Source organism: Oryzias latipes, chromosome 4 (assembly GCF_053564925.1).
Source record: "Oryzias latipes strain Hd-rR chromosome 4, Olatipes_Hd-rR_3.1".
Taxonomy (NCBI): Eukaryota; Metazoa; Chordata; class Actinopteri; order Beloniformes; family Adrianichthyidae; genus Oryzias; species Oryzias latipes.
In genome coordinates this window covers 21,544,107-21,566,572 of record NC_136240.1, presented here as the reverse complement: position 1 = coordinate 21,566,572, position 22,466 = coordinate 21,544,107, and the positions used below count along the sequence as shown (strand labels likewise).

Below are 22,466 nucleotides of genomic sequence, written 5' to 3'. Positions count from 1 at the left end.
ACTTTTTTTTATTTTATTTGAATACTGTAAAAACTGGAAAGTTTTCATTTTTACAGTGATGTAATACATTCATATACATATACTGCAGCTTCTGCCTTACTCACATAAGGCACAAGGGGGATGACATGTATGGGTGTGCAGGGTTTTGGGTTGTCCGGGCCCGTGGAGAGTGGTAGACAGGTGAATAATGAAAATAGAACGCTCCATTATTGTGCGTGTGGTATGTGTATTAGGAAATATTTGTAGGGATAATATAAGTTGCATGCAGTTATGGCGTACTGGTGAGCTTGTTGAATAGCGCCTTAATGCCGCACTTTAGTCATTAGTGAGCTCTATGCCCTGGGTCCTTACTGACCATGTAAATGCAAAAATGACATGCCCACGTCTCGCCTACTTCACCCTTACTGATCCTCACGAGTTGTTTATATGTTCAATATGGCATGTTGCCCACAGCATGCCTGTAGAAAAAAATGTATGTGAAGATTTTCATTCTACGGGCTCACAGAGTGCTCTATGATCTTGATATCTTGTGCGAACCACCTACATGCCCGCACAGGTTTGCCCATTTTCTTTGCCCAGAGACCGCTCATATCCCCCCTTAATAGTAGTTGTGACTATACTCAGTTTAGAAAAGAGGACAGTTATTAGGATTCAACCATTTTATATTAGTAGGTTTAAAGTTTAGCAAAACAAACAGGTACAGGCCCACATCTGCGGCGCCAGACTGATCATGTTAGGCTTTTAAACTATAATGGGAGGTCCTGGGGAAGATTTCATTGGTCAAAGCATACAGTGGATACAGATAGGTCTAGACAAGATGGGGCTTCTGGATGTTGACATGTTCAAATGTTAACTTTTGGAGTAACAAAGCATTTATCTCCAACAAGAATCACAGATTGTTCACCCCCGGATATTTTTTAAATATATCTGGTCCCTTTTTATTAAACTCAATGACACAACTGGACCAATAAGTATTGGTGTTGTCTGAAGGCCAAAAACAAAGCATGGGTGGGGAAGTAAAAGTATAATACGAGGTTTTCAGCCCTGTCCCTGATGCAAATAGATTCCTTCAGTTTCTCAGAATCAGTAAATGATTGATTAAATTATGGATTATTAAACTCTGTAGCTTCCCAATAAAGACAAGAATCATAGAAAGGATGAAAGTATGAGAGATGATTAATCTTCAGATGGGAAAACCCTGCTACAAAAATATTACTTTTTTTAAAAATTGCTTATCCTGATGTCCTTCACGCACACTTCTAAGATTTTCATAATTGCTTTTGGAAATTACTGCAAATTTTTGTTTATTTTTGTTTATCTTACTTTGTTTTGTTTTCCGTGATATCAGTGAAGACAATTTACACTTTAAGTGTCCTTTGTCAAAGTGACCCAGAAGAAGTACCGGTAGTTTTTCCTCTTGTTTTGAAATGGTTGATGATAAAAAAACAATATAAGATGGTTTATTTTAATAGTATGCTTTAACAATCACTGTTATTGATACTTTTTTTTTTAAAGCTAGACATTGAAGGAAAAATTAAAAGCAGAATTTGACATGAAAAGGAAACACAATCCTAATTTTGCGCTATATTCTGAAACTGTAATTCAAATGCTGAAAAAGAAATACTTACATTGTGCAGAGAAAAAATAGAAACATCCCCAACATAAGATTAAATATGATATTGTTTTTCCCATGTTGAGTAAGTTTTATTCTTATTCTTATTTGGCACAGCAAGACTCTGTGCTGGCTTTTTGTATTAAGTTTGTAATTTGCTCCTCCCTTAGAAAAAGTGGAGGTATCAGTTACAGAGCTTTTTGTCGTAACCACCCCAAAAATCCTTGGTGTGATCACAAATTCCATATAAACTAAATTGATGTATATAAAGGGCCATCAAAATAACTCCAAAAACTGTTTTCAATGGAAAGATTGTAATTTATATTTACATTTGTTGTATTAACAAGAAATAAACCCACCCATTTAAAAATCCTTGAGTTACAACAAATCTAATGATAAAAACCATCAAACTCCCATGAAATAAATATGGACTAGAAATGTTTTACTGTTTTACATCAATGCTTGTAGTTATCATGGGGGAAAATAATGAGTTTATGTCCAGCTGCATGATTTGCACCGTACCACTGACAATAGCAGTTTCTCCGTTCAGTATTTAGTTTCCTTTCTTTCTGCCCTAATAACGCTGAACAATAAAGAAAAGAAAAAAGAGAAGAGTTCCATCTTTCAAACTGGTTTGCTCTTACGTGGAAAAAAAATCCTTTGACCAAAAAACACATTAAGATGTGCAAATTTGGTTGTTTAAGATACAAATACTTAAAACTGGAGATTGTTTATCCTGGTTATCTTATTGTTTCTGTTCATACATTTTATTTTTTGGTTAAAAAAAATATATTTAAACATTACTTTTTACATTTTTATATTCTTATGTTAAAAAAAAAAATAGTTGGTGGTCAGAGAACTGCTAAAATGTAGCCCTCATTGGGACTTCTACTGATTTTTTTACTTTGTGTGGCGTAACCTTGACTTCAAACTTAACCCAAAATCCATTCAGGTCTGTCCCCTAAAGCTAATAAAGAGCCTCAAAAGTGCATTTGCTTCCTTAAGGCTATAAGTTGTATTATTGTTCTCAAAATGTCTTTAACACAAATAGCAACTTACAAGGTAAAAAATACAAGAGGGAGTATTTTTCTTTTTTTTTACAATCAGCTTTTAAAGCATTTGTGCTGAAACATTAAATTATTTTCTACACCCAAGAGCTTGGAAAGATGTTTTGTGCCAGTGTTTATTTTCAATTTAGCTTTCTACATAATGTCAGCTTTGTGGTCAAATTTTAACAGCTTTGTGAATTATTAAAGGCATACCTTCTTGGGACAAATTTGCACATTACAACCTTTGTATTGTGTAAGGATTGTTTAGCTATAGAATAACTTTAAAAAAATACAGAACTTGATTTCCTCATGTGAGTCACCTGTGATAACCAGAAGAATGAGGGATGGATGGATACCGGTAATTGGTTGGAGAAAAGGAAGATGTGGCTAAACCATTTCAACAAAAGAAATCGATATTACTTTGACAGAGAACGTTAGCCCAAGAAACCTACAGGTAACAGGCAGTAAAAAAAACGTAAAAACATTCTTGAAGTTGGAGCTTGTAGGAATTTGTGCACTGTTCAGTTGTCACGTTTACCGTGTGATTCCAAATGAAAATGTCATTGCCTATCACTATATTTCTATTTATTTATGTCATTATTTCAACCATTTTGGCCAGCAGTGGTTTAGACAAAGCTGGTGACCTGTATTACGTTTCTGGTTTAACAGGTTATGAAGTACAACAGTGATCACAGCTTATATAAAGCAATCATGGATCTAGTAGTCAAGATTGTTTTTGAACACATTTTATCTTCATATTTCCTAGTCTAACAATGAATTGAAAGTTATTCAGTCTACTTTCCAAAAACATGTTCAAAAACAAGTGGACTGTAATCCCCCTGTCATTGTGAGCCGCTTTTGTTTATATCATAGAGTATTTACATGTTACACACTTTTAACAGTGTTACTGTTGGTGTAACACTTTAAGCTTCTGTCAGATATTTTCCACTTTAATAGTTTGATAACATTTTCCACAATTTAATAAGTCACTTGATGTTTGTGCTTTGTTTAAATGTATGTAAAAAGTCCTTTAACACGTCTTTATGCGCATGCCCTCATGTTTTGCTGCAATTCACCAAACCAGTCTGACAGCTTCTCTTTGGAAAGTTTCCCTTTATTGTTAGTCTTTTCAAGAAAATGGTACACAGAGACGGCACTGTGTGCTTTACATCTCTTTATATGTTTTTTGACGTTCCATAATAAATGAGTCTTAAGAGTTGTTATGCACTTCAAAAGTCATGTGATTAACATTTCTTACAAGAGGTACTAAAATCACAAAGATAGAAGTATCAGCAACACAGGAGAAATTCTTGATACTATAACACAAAGCATTTCTCAAAGCATTATCTTTTCAAAGCATTTTCAAAGCATTTTCTTTTTCAGAAAATACAACAATCAAAAATCTTCTTCATTCATCTTAAACTGTACACAAAGAGCAAGGAAATATAATTCATCTGTACCAGATGGAAACACAAACAATTATCCTTCATCTTTTTTCCACAACATTCTCTGAAAGTTGTGCTTAAATGTAGTGTGTGTAATGTAATCTTGTTTGCAAAAAGTGCTCCTTACATGTCCTGTACAATGCCATGGAGTTTTCTGTACATTTGACAAATCTTTTGTTTTTATACAAAAATACAAACATTTTTATGCTTTTGTGCAGAATTTGACTGGTTTAAAGTCCCATTTAGGACTCCAGAGCCAAAAAGAAAATATGAGGATTTTTAACATTGAGTTCCTCTTTCTGAGAAGTCATGTCCATTGTTGATCGTAGATAAATCAAAAGCATGAGCTTGAAACTTACTTGACTTGTTTAACCTCTTTAGTGTAATGTGTACTCTTACAGCTGCAAATCATGGGAATGTTCTCCACACTGCTGTTTCCTTGATGTCAGATTTTCATGTTAGACTACATCATATTACAGCAAAAAACATATCACATGTTTCTTTATTCAGGAAGGAAGGAAGGCAGCAATTTTTTTTTTTTTGAGGCAACACAAATGAATAAAAATGTGGTTTAAAAATAACTCAAATACAACTGTATTCAAGTAAACTAAAACATTTTAGCCATTTAACACAACATGTGTACAATAAGTTATCTTTCCATTGTACGGATTCATTTGTGGATTTCATCCACATATTGTTTCAAGAGATGGGGCCAATTTTTTGAATGTTTGTAACGCTGACAATGTGGGGTGTTCCATTGAAGATTTGATTGTTGAAAAACTGTAAGAGACAAAAAGAAAATTACATCTTTTTCTATCTAAAGATAGTTTCTTTTTAGTGAACTATTTTTCCACATACCTGTTTTACAAGCTCAATAATGGTCGCATTGCTGACTTCTCCATTAGTTGTAAGGGTCATCTGAATGTGTGCAAAATCTAAAATAAAAAGCAATGCAATTGTTAAGTTTATGCATTTATACATATATATGGAATTCAAAAAAAGGCAAAAATCTAAATTAACAAAACTCTAACATTAACAGATTAAACAATATTTTATAATGTTTTTCGCCGGTTTCATCTCATTAAAGTATCAGTTGGCATGTTTTAGAGAAAAACCATCACCACCTACTTGGAAAACTTGTCGTGTTCCCTGATGGGGTTATGGTGATCGGTGAAGTTGTAGTTGATTTGACAGATGTAGCATTTGCTGGGGCTGGTGTTGTTGTTGGCACAGTAGTTGTTGTTGTTGGCACAGTTGTTGTTGTTGTTGGCAAAGTTGTCATTGTTGTTGGCAAAGTTGTTGTTGGCACAGTTGTTGATGTTGTTGGCGTAGTTGTTGTTGGCCCAGTTGTTGTTGTTGTTGTTGGAAAAGATGTTGTTGTTGGCATAGTTGTTGTTGGCACAGTTGTTGATGTTGTTGGCATAGTTGTTGTTGTTGGCACAGCTGTTGATGTTAACTCTAAAGTAGTTGTAGTTGTGTTTGGTGCTGCTGTTTGGATTGTAGATACTACTGTTGTTGTTGGCTCTAAAGTAGTTGTAGTTGTTGTGTTTGGTACTGCTGTTTGGATTGAAGTTGTTGTTAGCTCTGTATTAGCAGTAGTAGTTGTGGTGCCTGCTGCTGTTGTTTGGACTGGAGGTTCTATTGTTGTTGGCTCGGTAGTATTAGCAGCAGAAGTAGTTGTGGGGCCTGCTAATGTTGTTTGGACTGGAGGTCCTACTGTTGTTGGCTCTGTAGTAGTAGCAGCAGTAGTAGTTGTGGTGCCTGCTGCTGTTGTTTGGACTGGAGGTTCTACTGTTGTTGGCTCTATAGTAGTAGCAGCAGAAGTAGTTGTGGGGCCTGCTAATGTTGTTTGGACTGGAGTTCCTACTGTTGTTGGCTCTGTAGTAGTAGCAGCAGAAGTAGTTGTGGGGCCTGCTAATGTTGTTTGGACTGGAGGTCCTACTGTTGTTGGCTCTGTAGTAGTAGCAGCAGTAGTAGTTGTGGGGCCTGCTGCTGTTGTTTGGACTGGAGGTTCTACTGTTGTTGGCTCTATAGTAGTAGCAGCAGTAGTAGTTGTGGTGTCTGCTAATGTTGTTTGGACTGGAGTTCCTACTGTTGTTGGCTCTGTAGTAGTAGCAGCAGAAGTAGTTGTGGGGCCTGCTAATGTTGTTTGGACTGGAGGTTCTACTGTTGTTGGCTCTGTAGTAGTAGCAGCAGAAGTAGTTGTGGGGCCTGCTAATGTTGTTTGGACTGGAGGTCCTACTGTTGTTGGCTCTGTAGTAGTAGCAGCAGAAGTATTTGTTGTGTCTGCTAATGTTGTTTGGACTGGAGTTCCTACTGTTGTTGGCTCTGTTGTAGTAGTAGCAGCAGAAGTAGTTGTGGGGCCTGCTGCTGTTGTTTGGACTGGAGGTCCTACTGTTGTTGGCTCTGTAGTAGTAGCAGCAGTAGTAGTTGTGGTGTCTGCTGCTGTTGTTTGGACTGGAGGTCCTACTGTTGTTGGCTCTGTAGTAGTAGCAGCAGTAGTAGTTGTGGTGTCTGCTGCTGTTGTTTGGACTGGAGGTCCTACTGTTGTTGGCTCTGTAGTAGTAGCAGCAGTAGTAGTAGTTGTGTCTGCTGCTGTTGTTTGGACTGGAGGTCCTACTGTTGTTGGCTCTGTAGTAGTAGCAGCAGTAGTAGTTGTGGTGTCTGCTGCTGTTGTTTGGACTGGAGGTCCTACTGTTGTTGGCTCTGTAGTAGTAGCAGCAGTAGTAGTAGTTGTGTCTGCTGCTGTTGTTTGGACTGGAGGTCCTACTGTTGTTGGCTCTGAAGTAGTAGCAGCAGTAGTAGTTGTGGTGCCTGCTAATGTTGGTACGACTGGAGGTCCTGCTGTTGTTGGCTCTAAAGTAATAGTAGTAGTAGTTGTGTCTGCTGCTGTTGAGAGGACCAGAGGCTCTGCTCTTGTTATTTGTGTCAAGTTGAGGGCAGTGGTTGCTGCATCTGCAATTTCTGTTGTGGCCAAGGAAGTCTCAGTAATTGCTGAGCTTGTTGGTGCCACTGTTGTTGTTGCTGGATCCGTTGAATTTGTAATTGTCTCTACCGAGACAAATGTTTGGTTGTCTGCAGCTAAGGAAGTTGTTGCTGTAAAAAAGTTTTAGATTGTTAAAAACTTGTGTGAGACGTTTGACCTATGATCACACTGGGTAAAACTTTCATTTTCATGTTTCCTTTTTTTTTGTGGCAATTTAGTAATGTAAAATGACAAAAAAATATTTTCTATTACGAAAGTAAATAAATCTATCAACTTCTTAAAGTAGCTTTTTTTGCACACATCTGTTTGAAATTCATTTTCTTGACCCATCATGAACATTTCTGTATTCACTCACTCGTTGGGTAAGGTTAAGACCAATTAAACTTTGTATGTATGGATTGCTCAGAGTCAGATAACATAACTCAAATATAGAACATTTTGTTGTCTCATATGTTTCAAAAGCTTAAATGAATAAGCACAACAATGAATCAAGATATATTTAATTTTGACTACTTACTTTGTTCAAAAGATGCATGAAAGTGTCCAAAAAGAAAAATCAAGAACAACATTTTCGTCTCCATGTTGAGTGAGTTCTCCACAGACCTCTAATGAAAGAGAAACTGCCTCACTGGTTGTTCTCTGTTAAATTTATAATCAGCTCCTCCCACACATATTCACAAGCAGAGATAGGGTGATGGTGACGGCTTGTTTTTTTGGTAAACCTGTAACACCAAATGTAAATAAATGCATCTCAACAAAAGAAAGACAATCTTAAACTAACAGTTATAAAGCCACATAAGACTAAAACAAAGTGACCTTTAACAGTGACGAATAAAAAATTCCTATTTAACTACCCTAAAACAAGTTCTCACAACCGGTTTATCCAAGGAATATGTGTAGAAAGCAAATCTACATATGGTAGTTGGTAATAATAGTAGACGTCGCTTGGCTGGGGGTCTGATTTTCAATGTACAGTTAAGTTTTCTCTATAAAGGCAGAAGTGATTTCTTTAGTGGAATTTTCATGCATTAAACCAGCAGTTCTGTTCAAATTCCATTGCTTTTTTCGTGCATCCATTACTGGAATTCTCATGTGACATTGTCAAACAGGTTTTCCTTTTTTACCCTGTGCAGTTAAGTTCATTTTGCCTTGTATTTTATTAATCAGTACAACATTAGATGATCATGAATACGCACACACTTCAGTGTCAGGTGTTTAGCTTTTATTATACATATTTGTTAAACTTAGAAAATTAATTATTGGTTGTTGGTTGTAGCATAAATACCATCTGAAATGTCTTAACTAAGTTTTTGAAACAACTGAAGCTTACAAAAGTGGTAATATGGCTATAAAAAAAGTGAGAAAACATCCATGTCTTGAATGACTTTTACCTTTTTGACAGAATAGTCAGACACTTTCTTTTTATACGCTCGTTCAGTGTTTTTATTCATTCAGTTTTTTTGCTTAACCACATTACTTTGTTGCTGTATAAACATAGGCGTGCAAACCGAAAGTCAGATTTACTTAACCCACATCCACCCTTCCAGTCCGCGTCCTTGGTAAATCTGGCTTGTCTGGTCTCATAAAGCAGCCACCAGGCATAGTGCTCACGCTGCTTTTTGAAATTACGGCCCCAACATTTGTTTTGATAAGAAAAGCAGCCTTTACAAAACTTCTTGCTGAGTTTAATTCTTCTTTCAAAAACAATTGTGTTAATTTCACATTTAATTTGGTGCGTTCTAAATGAGTGTTTTGACATTAGCAATTTGGAAAGATTTATTCGTCTGTCCAGTGTCCACTTTTTACCACTTTTCAAAGGTTCAGGTCACATGGCGGCAGCCTTTGTGAGGGTACCTTCTTGATGGTCATGTCTTTTATCCGTTTTGTTGTTCCCACGTAACCTAAGTGATGTCACTGCAGACTCACTTTAACTCCTCCAGAACAGGAAGTGACTAATCCCTAACTAGGAGGGATTTTCCCCCTTCCTCTGGCAAACATCCACGATGTCAAACTAAGGGCAGCTGATTTTTTTTAGTTTCTATTATCATAAGGACTTTACTCAAATCCCACTTTAAAATCCATGCCAGGTTCTTTTTGACCCCAAATTACAGTTTATTTAGTTTTCTTGGGCATGACACACTTGGTATGCTTGCGGGGGTATGGCAGAGCACTGATCCCTGAAACCAAGAACAGTGCAGACCTCAGACGGATTATGAAAAACTTCTCTCGAACATGACAATAGAAGGGTCTATTTGTGACTTAGCTGTGTGCTGGTGACATTTAAAAAGCTGTGTTTTGGTGGCAAAAACGTTTCAATAGTGTTTCTGTAATTAAAATAGACATTGAACATTAGAGAGGTAGCACAACATATGCTTAAATAGCATGAACATGAAAATATCTGGTGGTTAATCAATGTGTGGTTTAACTTATTACAGAGATTTATTGGAAAGATGTGTTAATATTTAGTTAATTTAAAAGGGACACTGTTTTCAGAAAGTAATTAAAGATTAATGTTTTATATAGAGAGCCAAATCTCGCATATGAGTGAGATAATTATAACATATGGAAGACAGTTTTACCCTTTCTATTTAACGCACAAATCCATTAACATTTTATGCTTCTCCACCATATAATTGTATGATTTGTTGTAATATGTTGTAAACATGGTAATATTTGGTGCGGTTCTATTTATTTCTATTTAGTTCTATTTAAGATTTTTGCATGTATAACAGCAATGAAAAGTACCGGTAATGGTAACAGAGCAGGACTCACCGCAGACTCAGTTCCATTGCAGTGTTTAAAATTATACTTATATTTATTAAATAGAAAAATGATAGTGTAAAACTTCCTTTTCATCAATTTTCTAAAGAAACAAGACCTGTTCACAAAAAGAGGGTACTCTATAGAAACATGAGCTCCCGAAACCAGGTTTATTATTTCTGTGGTCACATGACTTCAATGAGTGAATGAAAACAATCTTTCACGATTAACCATACAATGCTGCCACCCTCTGACAGTCACATGCAATACAAAATTTAGAAAAAGAGTTCACTCTGCACCGATTGGTTGTCCTCAGATTTAAATCTGCCTCTTAATGAAGTTCATCAAGTTTTCAGTCTATTGAATAAAATGTTCAGCCAAAGTTTATCCAAAACTTTTGTGCTGTAACTATCTTTCATTTTTTAACAGGAAAACTTTATTAGCAACTTCAGTAACTGTAATTGTTTTGGGTATGGGGGTAAGCTAACCCTTTTTTTTATTTTTAGACACAATTTTAAGGTGATTTTGTTTATTTTATGCAACATTTAAATGTCCAGTTAAAGTTGTGGACTGGTTCTACCATTAATCTTGAGATTTTTGGTTTCAACTAGATGTTTTTGCTTGTTTTGCACAAAAAAATTGGTATTTTTTTATTTATTTATTTGTTTTTTGTTTTTCAATTATTGACTATATATACCTGTCATACACTGAGTTGGATAAGTCTTTACTAGCCCTCATAGAGAAAATACAGGGTACACCTTGAGAAGTTCCAGTCTCCACTCTTTACCGCTTTTCAGAGGTTCAAGTCACAAAGTAGTAGCCTTTGTGATGATGCGTTTTGTTGTTCCCAAGTAACCCAAGTGATGTCACTGCAGACTCGACAGTCATCAGTCAGTTTTACAATTTCTCTGCTAAAAAAAATAAAATAAAAACTCAACTCAAACTCACTTAAACCCCTCCAGTACAGGAAGTGACAAATCTTAACAAACAACCAAGATGTCAAACCAAGGGCAGCTTATTCTTTTCAGGTACTTCATGGGGATCATGGGGCTGCCGGAGCCTACGCCGCTCACACATGGGCGAATGCAGGTCGCCGGTCTGTCGCGGGGCCACAAATCACTTTAGAGTAACCAATTAATCTGGATGTTGGGAGGAAGCTGGAGTACCAGGAGAAAACCCACCCATGCACAGGAAGAACATGCAAACTCTACACAGAAAGGTGTTCTGTTTTAGGTCCCCCAGCCAGGATTTGAAATGGGGGGCCTTCTTTCTGTGAGGCAACAGCGCTAACCACTAACCATGCAGCACCACCCTGGAAAGTTCACCATAATTTGCTTTAATCAAGTATAGAAAACGGAATTCCTTGTATTATAGGAAGCTCAACTCCTTCCCTGCCCAACCCCCTCTGCCCCCTCCCCTCGCTGTTACAAACTTAAACTGAAAAACGTTCCCACCTGCATCAGGACATCATCTTCACTAAAGACTGCCAAAACCCACTCGTCTACTCACTTTTGTAACTTTAAACTGTCACTTTAAACCATCTCACTTTTGCACTGACCTATTTAGATTGCTTTTATTATTATAATTATTATTATAATAATAATAATAATAATAATAATAATAATAATTATTATTATTATTATTATTGTTGTTGTTGTTATTTTCATAAGCTGCTTGCACTGTGGGTCGACAGGAAAGAAATTTCATTTGTGCTGTATACCATGTGTATGCAGCATATTTGACAAATAAAGCTGACTTTGACTTTGATTATTCCTTTTTTTAATCATTTACTGGTACCTAGATTGATCAAACTGTTATATTTTGCTTGTAATTTTAGATATTGTGGTAACTGCCAAAGGTAAAAATCTCTAAGTTGTATTTTAAAAATTATATTGCCCATATGGAAATACTATGACCTCTCCAACTTCAACTTGCACCAGGCCCAAGCAATTGTAATAGTCCTGCACTGGTGTTGTAGAGCCAAAATGGTCACTTATATAGCAGTAACAGCAGATTTTGATACCTCTTCAGTAAGTTTGCATAGAAAAGCACAATTATGTTTTTGCTTCCCATTGTCTGTCCATGCAGCTTACTGAGTTAATTAGTTGACTAGATCATTAACAATGTTCAGTTATTACTTGTTCTCACAAAACTGGTTAACCATCATACCTTAAGTACACATTTCATTTTCAAGTTTATCCCTTTACTGGCAGTTCCTTAAACTCAATATCCTTTTTCCGGGTGTGCAGACAATTACATATGACTCAAACAGTTAGACCAAAATGTCTACTATGGCTAGATATCGCTGACAAACCATTGAATTAAATCAATATACAAATTAAAAGTTTTATTTACACAGGATTCAGCACAACTTGATAATGTTTACGTTTTACATTTCTGTCCTTTTTCCTCAGTTAAGAAAAACAGTTGACAATGATTAGGTGAAACTTTTATTATTAATGTAGGACAAAACTAAACAACTGGAAACATTCCTTTTGGTTCATATTGACATGATGGCATCATGCAGTTGCTGCAGATTTGTTGGCTGCGGTGGGACCCAGTGTGGTCTTCTGCTGCTGTAGCCCATCTGTATCAAGGTTTGTTGTGTTGCACATTCAGAGACGATCTTCTGCAGACCTTGGTTGTAACCAGTGGTCATTTGAGTTACTGTTTCCTTTCATTAAGCTGGAAACAGTCTGGCCATTCTCCTATGAACTCTGGCATCAACAAGGTATTTCCGCCCACAGAACTGCCACTCACTGGATACTTTCTCTTTTTCAGACCATTCTCTGTAAACCCCAGATATGAGATAAAATCCCAGTATGTCAGCAATTTCTAAAAAACTCAGACCAGCCAGTCTGGCACCAACAATCATACCATGTTTAAAGTCACTTAAATCACATTTCTTCCCCATTCTGATGCTCGGTTTGATCTGCAGCAGATCATCTTGACCATGTCTACATGCCTGAATGCATTGAATTGATGCCATGTAATTGGCTATTTAGAATCTGGTTCTAAGTAGAAGCTGGACAGGTGTGCCTAATAAAGCGGCCCGTGTGTGTATATGTGCGCTCAGCTTTTTATAGGAGTCTAATGTTTCTTGTGTTGTTGTTGCAAACCTTTCAATGTTTAATATCATTTTGAACTCTTTGATGTGTTAATTATGAAGATTTTTTGTTTGTGCAGCTCCAACCTATTGACAGTAATATGAATGTAAGTAAGTAAGTAATGCAGAATACTGGCACTGTGCCATCAATTGTATTATACAATAATTATAGCATGACATAGCTAAAAACTGATATAAGAGTTATGAAAAAGAACAGAGGAGGGGGTGAACTAGATATCTTGATACTAACTTAATAAAAGGTGTAAACTTAAATATAAGGCGGACTGATTACTTTTAACAAAAACTTGTGAATGATCAAAAGGGAAAGTTGATGTGATGGTGATAAAGGAAAAAAGAAAACAGAACATAAAAGTAGGAAAAAAAGAAGCATGACCGAAGGGCATCAGTGGTAAGGAATGTAAGCTGCTGTGCATTTCTTTAAAAATGACCTTTTGTGGTTGCAGTTTTTTTTTTTGTTTCCTGTCTGCTTACATTCTGCTGTTTGAGTTTCAAATGTTTGCTTCATTCAATTTACCGGTAAACAAAATTCCCTGTATCTGCAATTCGTTTGCATTCTCATAATTAACAACATAAAAACATGCTGTAATACTATCACTTTTATTTATTTTTCATTTATGATTAAAAGCATTAAATATAATTTGCATTAAAAAAACATTTTTCCAGAAAACATTTAAAATATTTCCAAAAGTTGTTAAATTTTAGCTGTCATCATTCACAAACAACATTAACAACACTTTTTTTGTGGTGAGAAGCAACAACTGATTACATTCAAACACATTAAATAATAATATTAACAGTAAATAAATCCATCTTTAATGTAAGCACACATTCTGCTACTAAAATAGTTACAAAGCTTAAATGATGATGTAATAACTGATGAGTAAAAATATGTATTCTTTTTTTCAATAATGCCTTTTTGTGCACGCTAATATGCAGATACAAGGTCTGGGACTTTAGTGCATTCCCTACTATAAGTCAATGTACCACTTTTAGGAATATGTTACATAAAACACATTCTGGATTTAAAGTGAAAAAAACAAACATTTATGGACATAACTAGTTAGTTGTCATCAAAATGCTCTATTATTATTCTCCTTCAATAAGTAATAGTCATTCAAATTCCAAGTTATTGCTGCCAACTTCCTTGTTGATCTTCAATGAATCATTCATAATCAAAAACATACCTGATGAGAAGATGGCTTAATTTGAGATTCATTTATTGTGTTATAAATTCTTATAACGGAGTAAAATCAACAAAATTTTAAAGTTTAACATTTCTTTCCAACCCCAACAGGGTAACATGTTTAAAGACAATCAAATATTTTTTATTAACAAAATTTAAAAACAAAATCTTTAAGATGAATTACTGTCCCGTAATAAATGTTACTAGCGCTTCCTCACATTATAGGTAAAAAGGGAATTTGTGCTTGGACACATAGTCCTCATGGATTAGGGACCCTATGGATGTTTGTTACTGTGACTGTGCTTGTTGTTCCATTCAGGATCTGTTCTTGGAAAAACTGAATAAAGAGAGAGCAAATACTCATTTAGCAGTTGTAAACAGTTTTTTGTTTTTTTGCATTCTGCTAACATACCTTCTTAATAAGTTCGATGACGGTATCATTGCTGACCCCTCCATAAGTGGCTAATCTCATCCGCAGACGAGTTGTGGCTTCGAAACCTAGATATAACAAATAAACAAACAAACAAAAATGCACTATATTTTTGTTTACACCCAGTGCAGGCAAAAAATGTATATTTATAATATAAAATCCATGTGGTAAAAATATGCCTAGTTGAACATGATCAAAAACTAAATAGACAAATAAATAAATATTTTTTCCATTTACAAAACAGTAATTAATGTTGTTAAGTGTTAGTTTTAATGTATAACTCCTTTGTGCTGAATCCTAGCTTAAATTTCTGCATGCCTACTAAAAATTTAACAATTGAAAGTGAATAAATCATCTTCTTCCGTTTTGTCCCTTTTGGGGTCACGGGGCTGCCGGAGCCTATCCCGGCCATTTGTGGGCGAAGGCAGGGGACATCCTGGACAGTCTGTTGCATGGCAACATATCACACTTCCATTCACTCTCACACTCACAACTATGAACAATTTAGAGTTGCAAATTGACCTATGAAGCATGTTTTTGGATTATTAAAAAAAAAGGAAAGGAAAGGCCAAATATCTTTACAGACATTTGCAGATCTCCCATAATTGCATTTGCAATCACTTACCTTGACTGGTTGTTTCTGTGGGTCCTGTTGGTAAAAGTGTAGATTTTGGAGTTGCTGCAGTTGTGGATGCATTGATAGTAGTTGCAATCTCAGTAGTTTTTCTGGCTGTTGAAGGTGCTGTAGATGAGCCGATTGTATAAAGGGTTTTAGCAGCACTTGTTCCAGCTGTTTTAGTTGAAAATGTTGCTGGTTCTGTTGTTTTTGATGCTGTTGTTGGTGGTAATGTTTTTACTGCAGTTGTTGCTAGTTCAACTGTATCTGCTGCTGTGGATTTGGCTGACAATGATGTTTCTGCTGACGTTGCTGGTACTGCTGTTTCTTGTGATATAACTGGTGTTTCTGCTGGTGTTGTTCTTGTCACTGTTGTTTCTGCCATTGTTGTTGCTGCTTCTGTTGTTTTTGTTGCAGTTGTTGCTAGTACTGTTGTCTCTGCTGCTGCTGTTGTTGTTGGTACTGTTGTTTCTAGAGTTATAACTGGTGTTTCTGCTGGTGTTGTTATTGTCGCTGTTGTAGCTGCTTCTGTTGTTGCTAGTACTGTTGTCCCTGCTGTTGTTGATTCGGATAATGTTTCTGCTGCTGTTGTTGCTGGTCCTGTTGTTTCTGCTGTTGGTGTTGCCATTGTTGTTTCTGCTGAAGTTGTTTCTGATGCTGTTGTTGCTGGTATTTTTATTTCCAAAGTTGTGTCTACTGTTGTTTCTTTTGATACTGTTGTTTCTAATGTTGACAATACTGTTGTTTCTGCCTCTGTTGTTGCTGGTATTGTTGTTTCTGCTGCTGTTGTTGCTAATACTGTTGTATCCTTTGCTGTTGTTAACTGTACTTTTGTTTCTGTTGATGTTGTTGCGACGACTGTTGTATTCTCTACTGTTGTTGACAGTACTGTTGTTTCTACTGCTGTTGTTACTTCTAAAGTTGTTTCTGCTGTTGTTGTTTCTGATACTGTTGTGTCTATTGTTGCTGGGATTGTTGTTTCTGGTGCTGTTGTTGACAGTGCTGTTGTTTCTACAGCTGTTGTAATTTCCAAAGTTGTGACTGCTGTCGTTGCTTCTGATACTGTTGTTTCTATTGTTGCTGGCATTGTTGTTTCTGTCTTTGTTTTTGCTGGTATTGTTGTTTCTGCTGCTGGTGTTGTTGGCACTGTTGTATCCTCTGCTGTTGATGACAGCACTGTTGTTGTTTTTTCCAAAGTTGTTTCTGGTGTTGTTGCTTCTGATACTGTTTTTTTTGTTGTTGCGGGCACTGTTGTTTCTGACTCTGTTGTTGCTGGTATTGTTGTTTCTGTTGCTGTTGTTGCTAGTACTGTTGTATACTCTGCTGTTGTTGACAGTGCTGTTGTTTTCACAGCTGTTGTTATGTCCAAAGTTGTTTCTGCTGTTGTTGCTTCTGACAATGTTGTTTCTATTGTTGCCGGCATTGTTGTTTCTGCCTTTGTTTTTGCTGGTATTGTTGTTTCTGCTGCTGTTGTTGTTGGTACTGTTGTATCATCTGCTGTTGTTGACAGTCCTGTTGTTGTTTTTTCCAAAGTTGTGTCTGTTGTTGTTGCTTCTGATACTGTTGTTTCTGTTGTTGCCGGGACTGTTGTTTCTGCCTCTGTTGTTGCTGGTATTGTTGTTTCTGTTGCTGGTGTTGTTGTTTCTTTCGCTGTTGTTGGTAAAAGTCTTTCTACCCCAGTTGTTGCTAGTACCGTGGTTTCTGCTGCTGTTGTTGACAGTGCTGTTGTTTTTACAGCTGTTGTTATGTCCAAAGTTGTTTCTGCTGTTGTTGCTTCTGACACTGTTGTTTCTATTGTTGCCTGCATTGTTGTTTCTGCCTTTGTTGTTGCTGGTATTGTTGTTTCTGCTGCTGTTGTTGTTGGCACTGTTGTATCCTCTGCTGTTGTTGACAGCACTGTTGTTGTTTTTTCCAAAGTTGTTTCTGGTGTTGTTGCTTCTGATACTGTTTTTTTTGTTGTTGCCAGCACTGTTGTTTCTGCCTCTGTTGTTGCTGGTATTGTTGTTTCTGTTGCTGTTGTTGCTAGTACTGTTGTATACTCTGCTGTTGTTGACAGTGCTGTTGTTTTTACAGCTGTTGTTATGTCCAAAGTTGTTTCTGCTGTTGTTGCTTCTGACAATGTTGTTTCTATTGTTGCCGGCATTGTTGTTTCTGCCTTTGTTTTTGCTGGTATTGTTGTTTCTGCTGCTGTTGTTGTTGGTACTGTTGTATCATCTGCTGTTGTTGACAGTACTGTTGTTGTTTTTTCCAAAGTTGTGTATGCTGTTGTTGCTTCTGATACTGTTGTTTCTGTTGTTGCCGGGACTGTTGTTTCTGCCTCTGTTGTTGCTGGTATTGTTGTTTCTGTTGCTGGTGTTGTTGTTTCTTTTACTGCTGTTGTTGGTAAAAGTGTTTCTACCCCAGTTGTTGCTAGTACTGTGGTTTCTGCCGTTGTTGTTGCTAGTACTGTTGTATACTCTGCTGTTGTTGACAGCACTGTTGTTGTTTTTTCCAAAGTTGTTTCTGGTGTTGTTGCTTCTGATACTGTTTTTTTTGTTGTTGCCAGCACTGTTGTTTCTGCCTCTGTTGTTGCTGGTATTGTTGTTTCTGTTGCTGTTGTTGCTAGTACTGTTGTATACTCTGCTGTTGTTGACAGTGCTGTTGTTTTTACAGCTGTTGTTATGTCCAAAGTTGTTTCTGCTGTTGTTGCTTCTGACAATGTTGTTTCTATTGTTGCCGGCATTGTTGTTTCTGCCTTTGTTTTTGCTGGTATTGTTGTTTCTGCTGCTGTTGTTGTTGGTACTGTTGTATCATCTGCTGTTGTTGACAGTACTGTTGTTGTTTTTTCCAAAGTTGTGTATGCTGTTGTTGCTTCTGATACTGTTGTTTCTGTTGTTGCCGGGACTGTTGTTTCTGCCTCTGTTGTTGCTGGTATTGTTGTTTCTGTTGCTGGTGTTGTTGTTTCTTTTACTGCTGTTGTTGGTAAAAGTGTTTCTACCCCAGTTGTTGCTAGTACTGTGGTTTCTGCCGTTGTTGTTGCTAGTACTGTTGTATACTCTGCTGTTGTTGACAGCGCTGCTGTTTTTACAGCTGTTGTTATGTCCAAAGTTGTTTCTGCTGTTGTTGCTTCTGATACTGTTATTTCTATTGTTGCCGGCATTGTTGTTTCTGCCTTTGTTTTTGCTGGTATTGTTGTTTCTGCTGCTGTTGTTGTTGGTACTGTTGTATCTTTTGCTGTTGTTGACAGTACTTTTGTTGTTCTTTCCAAAGTTGTGTCTGCTGTTGTTGCTTTTGATACTGTTGTTTCTGTTGTTGCCAGCACTGTTATGTCTGCCTTTGTTGTTGCTGGTATTGTTGTTTCTGTTACTGGCGTTTTTGTTTCTGTCGCTGTTGTTGGTAAAAGTGTTTCTACCCCAGTTGTTGCTAGTACCGTGGTTTCTGCTGCTGTTGTTGCTAGTACCGTGGTTTCTGCTGCTGTTCTTGCTAGTACTGTTGTATACTCTGCTGTTGTTGACAGTGCTGTTGTTTTTACAGCTGTTGTTATGTCGAAAGTTGTTTCTGCCTTTGTTTTTGCTTCTGACAATGTTGTTTCTATTGTTGCCGGCATTGTTGTTTCTGCCTTTGTTTTCGCTGGTATTGTTGTTTCTGCTGCTGTTTTTGTTGGCACTGTTGTATCCTCTGCTGTTGTTGACAGTACTGTTGTTGTTTTTTCCAAAGTTGTGTCTGATTCTGTTGTTGGTGGTATTCTTGTTTCTGTTGCTGGTGTTGTTGTTTCTGTCGCTGTTGTTGGTAAAAGTTTTTCGACCCCAGTTGTTGCTAGTACTGTGGTTTCTGCTGCTGTTGTTGCTTGCATTGATACTTCTACTGTTCTTTTTATACCCAAAGTTGTGTTTGGTAATGTTGTTTCTGCTGCTGATGTTGATAGCACCGTGGTTTCTGATGCAGTTTTGTCTTGTTTTGTTGCTTCTACTGTTGTCGTTATTTCCATAGTTGTGTTTTTCGATTTTGTTTCTGGTATTGTTGTTTCTTTTGCTGCTGTTGTTGCCACGGATGTTTTTACTACTGTTGTGGGTACTGATGTTTCTTCTGTTGTTGTTTCTGCTACTGTTGTTGCTGGTACTGTTGTTTGTACTGTTGTTATTTCAAGGGTTGTTTCTGCTGGTGTTGTTAATGTCACAGTTGTTTCTGCTGCAGTTGTTATTGCCAGTGTTGCTTTCACTGCTGTTGCTTCTGATACTGTTGTTTCTGTTGTTGTTGGTACTGCTGTCATTTCAAGGGTTGTTTCTGCCAATGTTGTTAACTTCCCAGTTGTTTCTGTTGTTGTTATTGCCAATGTTGTTTCTTTAGCTGTTGTCTCTGTTGTTGGTACAATTGTTTCTGCAGTTGTCTGTGCTGGAACTGTTGTTTCTTTAGCTGTTGCTTTGCCTACCATTGTTTCAGTTTCTGTTGTTATTGCCACTTTTGTTGTTGTCGGTGCTGTTGTATCTGTTGTGGTTGTTGTTGGTAATGTCGTTTTTTCTGATTCTGTTGATGCTGGTACTGTTGCTTCAGTTGTTGCAGTTGGTGTTGTCAATGTGTTTTCTGCTGTTTCTATTGTCATTGTGGTTTCGGCTGTTGTATTTGCAGTCACTATGATTTTTGTTGCTGCACTCTCCAGTAATCTTGTTTGTACTGCTTCTGCTGTTGATAATATTGTTGTTTCTGCATTTGATGCAGAAGCAGTTGATACTGTTGTTTCATTCGTTGATACGATTGAAACTGTAAAACAAGTAAAATTATATTTTAATTAAATATGTATCTGTTATTGATACATTAGTTTTTTTCTTGCTACTGTTTTAGGTCATTCTTGTTAAAAGGGCTTTTCACTGTTTAAAATATTAAACATATAAAGTATCAACTTCTTTTATTCTGTATAAAGATGTTTGTTCTAAAATGTTTGCCTTTGTCCGATGTCAAGTCAGTCAAATTAAAGACTTTCTAATTTTCCAATAAAATTTGAAGACATTTGTGGTGGCATTTTCATTATTCTTTTTAACAGCCAAACAATGTCATAATAAACAGTTACAGAAAATACCTCAACATTATTCTAAAACAGACAAAGGCTGAAACTTCCTCTAAATGAACATATTAAGCAACTGAATAATTGCATTTTTTTAATATTATTGCTAATACTTTAATATAGCACATTTAACAACTGTTAAAGAGTCAAAAAGCAATATTTATGCAATTTATCAAAAAATAACTTATATTACGCAACTCATATATACTTACTTTGTCCATTGCAGGCTTGAAAATATCCAAGAACAAATATCAAGCATGTTAGTGACTTTGTCATCTTTAGCTGAGTTTCTTCTGACTCCTCTGAAAACTGAGTGATTTTCTTGGTAAGCTCACTGTTAAATTTATTCCACCCACAGCCAACAGAAAATGACATGGGAGTGACAGCCTTTATTTTCTGGAAACCTGAAAAACCAGTTCATTTAATTTCATTTTAATTGCATTCAAAAGAACAGAAAGTGAGATGTTTCATGACTTTCATGAGTTTAGATGAAATTTTTTTTTGGTTCAGGGAAAAAAAATCTATATACTTTGATAGAATTTCAGGTTAAAAAAAAAAATCCTCAATATCAACTTAAAGTCTTAAATTCTGATCGTCCTGTCATTAGGTACAGACTAAGTAAAATTGTCAAATGCAATCGTACAATTTAATCAGATATGCTTTAGAAAAGAATCAATATTTTGGAATACAGGAGTATTGAATCATTCTTTTACAAAATATGCAAAAGAAATAAATGTATTTCTTTAGCAAACAGCATTCCCTAGGTATAAGGTCCCAAATCTGAAACATATAGTATGAAAATACTCAAAAGAATGCAATTTACATAGTATCAAAAGAATTATCAAGCAGCTACATTAGACAACAAAAAAGTTTTACAGCAAGCTGTCAAAAAGGAAGACAACATCCTGAAAAGAAGTCCTGTGGAAAGGTTGACAGAAGATCATCATTGTATTCAGTTAGTTCATGGATTATAGTTTATATTTGCACATCAAAAGTACTGTCTTTTTCTAAAAAACGTTCTAAAAACCATGTTAACAAGGTCTTCTCATACCATTTAGGTCAGGCATGTCTGAGTCTAGCTCACTGGCCGCTCACATTTTCGCCGGCCCAAGCTCATGTCAAATATTCAGTAATCTGCGGCCCCCCAGCACTTTCTGAAAACTGTGTGTACGAATGCTTGATTGTGATTGGTTTCCAAGAACTTTGAGGAAAGTCCTCAAACAGCCAAACAGCATGGACCTCACTTCTGCTCCCAGTCCTGTCACTCATGGTTTTCACCCAAGATTCCTCACTTCCCATGAGTCTTAGGGGCTAACTCCCAGGTCGCTACAATATCATTTTTATTTTCTGTGCAAGTTATTACAACAATCTGCATGTCCTAGCATCAAATCAGTGATGAGCCATAACCTGTACTGCCTAATGGTGCAATGTAACCTAAATTATAATGTAATTCACAGCATTTTTCATGGGCTTATCAAAGTTTTTTTTGTCGTGTGTAATTTCATTACACGGCAGGGTCTAGTATTTTAGTCATTCAACACATTAATTGTTGCCTTACCGTCCAGCATTCGCAGTTTTTGATGGTTCAGAACGTCTAAAAAAGAAATGTGCAGTTAGGAAATGTAAATACACACAAGAGTTTGCATGCATTTTGTAACCTTTTGCAAAAGGGGAGAGGTGGAAAAACACGACTTGTTAGGCTTTTTGGCTGTCTGCTCTCTCTGTCCTCAAGGCAAAAAGCCTTTTTTTTTTATTCAGTAAGGGAAAATGAAAACATACAAGATACGTCATCAGAATGGTGTGTTTTACTCTAGACTGCATTGCAGGTGTCGTGGCTTCATTTAAACACTCCAGTACAGAGAAAACAGAGATCAAAAGTCAAAAACAGGCCTACTGCTGATCTCGGGACAAATTATGTGTTACTGAAGGCAGGAATCAAGCATATTTCTGCAATACAATATACATGCATAGAATCCATTAAATGCATTAAAGAACCTAATGTAATCCCTGTAATTTTGCATAATAAAAAGAATAATGTAACCTCTGTTCACCCCCACATGTTCAAAAATTCTTGAGTTGGAAACATAGATCTTTTCACAAAGATTTCACTTTTCACTTTTTCTTTATCGCCAAAGATAAACTTTTGAGAATAGTGATCGTCCGTCGATGTCGTTTGTAACCCCCGATTATTTCAGGGATCTCAATAGTTCCTAGTAGTTA

General features: G+C 36.5%; 1 protein-coding gene across 1 annotated transcript; it reads right to left on the bottom strand.

Annotated features, from left to right (window-relative positions):
- Nucleotides 1-3,754: 3,754 nt before the first annotated feature.
- LOC105353961 (uncharacterized) lies at nucleotides 3,755-7,778 on the bottom strand. The gene is made up of 4 exons (XM_011474231.4): nucleotides 7,610-7,778; nucleotides 5,235-7,202; nucleotides 4,965-5,041; nucleotides 3,755-4,886 (listed from the first exon to the last, which is right to left on the bottom strand). Exons 1-4 carry the CDS (start codon nucleotides 7,671-7,673, stop codon nucleotides 4,806-4,808), a joined length of 2,190 nt encoding a protein of 729 aa, XP_011472533.1. The 5' UTR covers nucleotides 7,674-7,778; the 3' UTR covers nucleotides 3,755-4,805.
- Nucleotides 7,779-22,466: the final 14,688 nt, after the last annotated feature.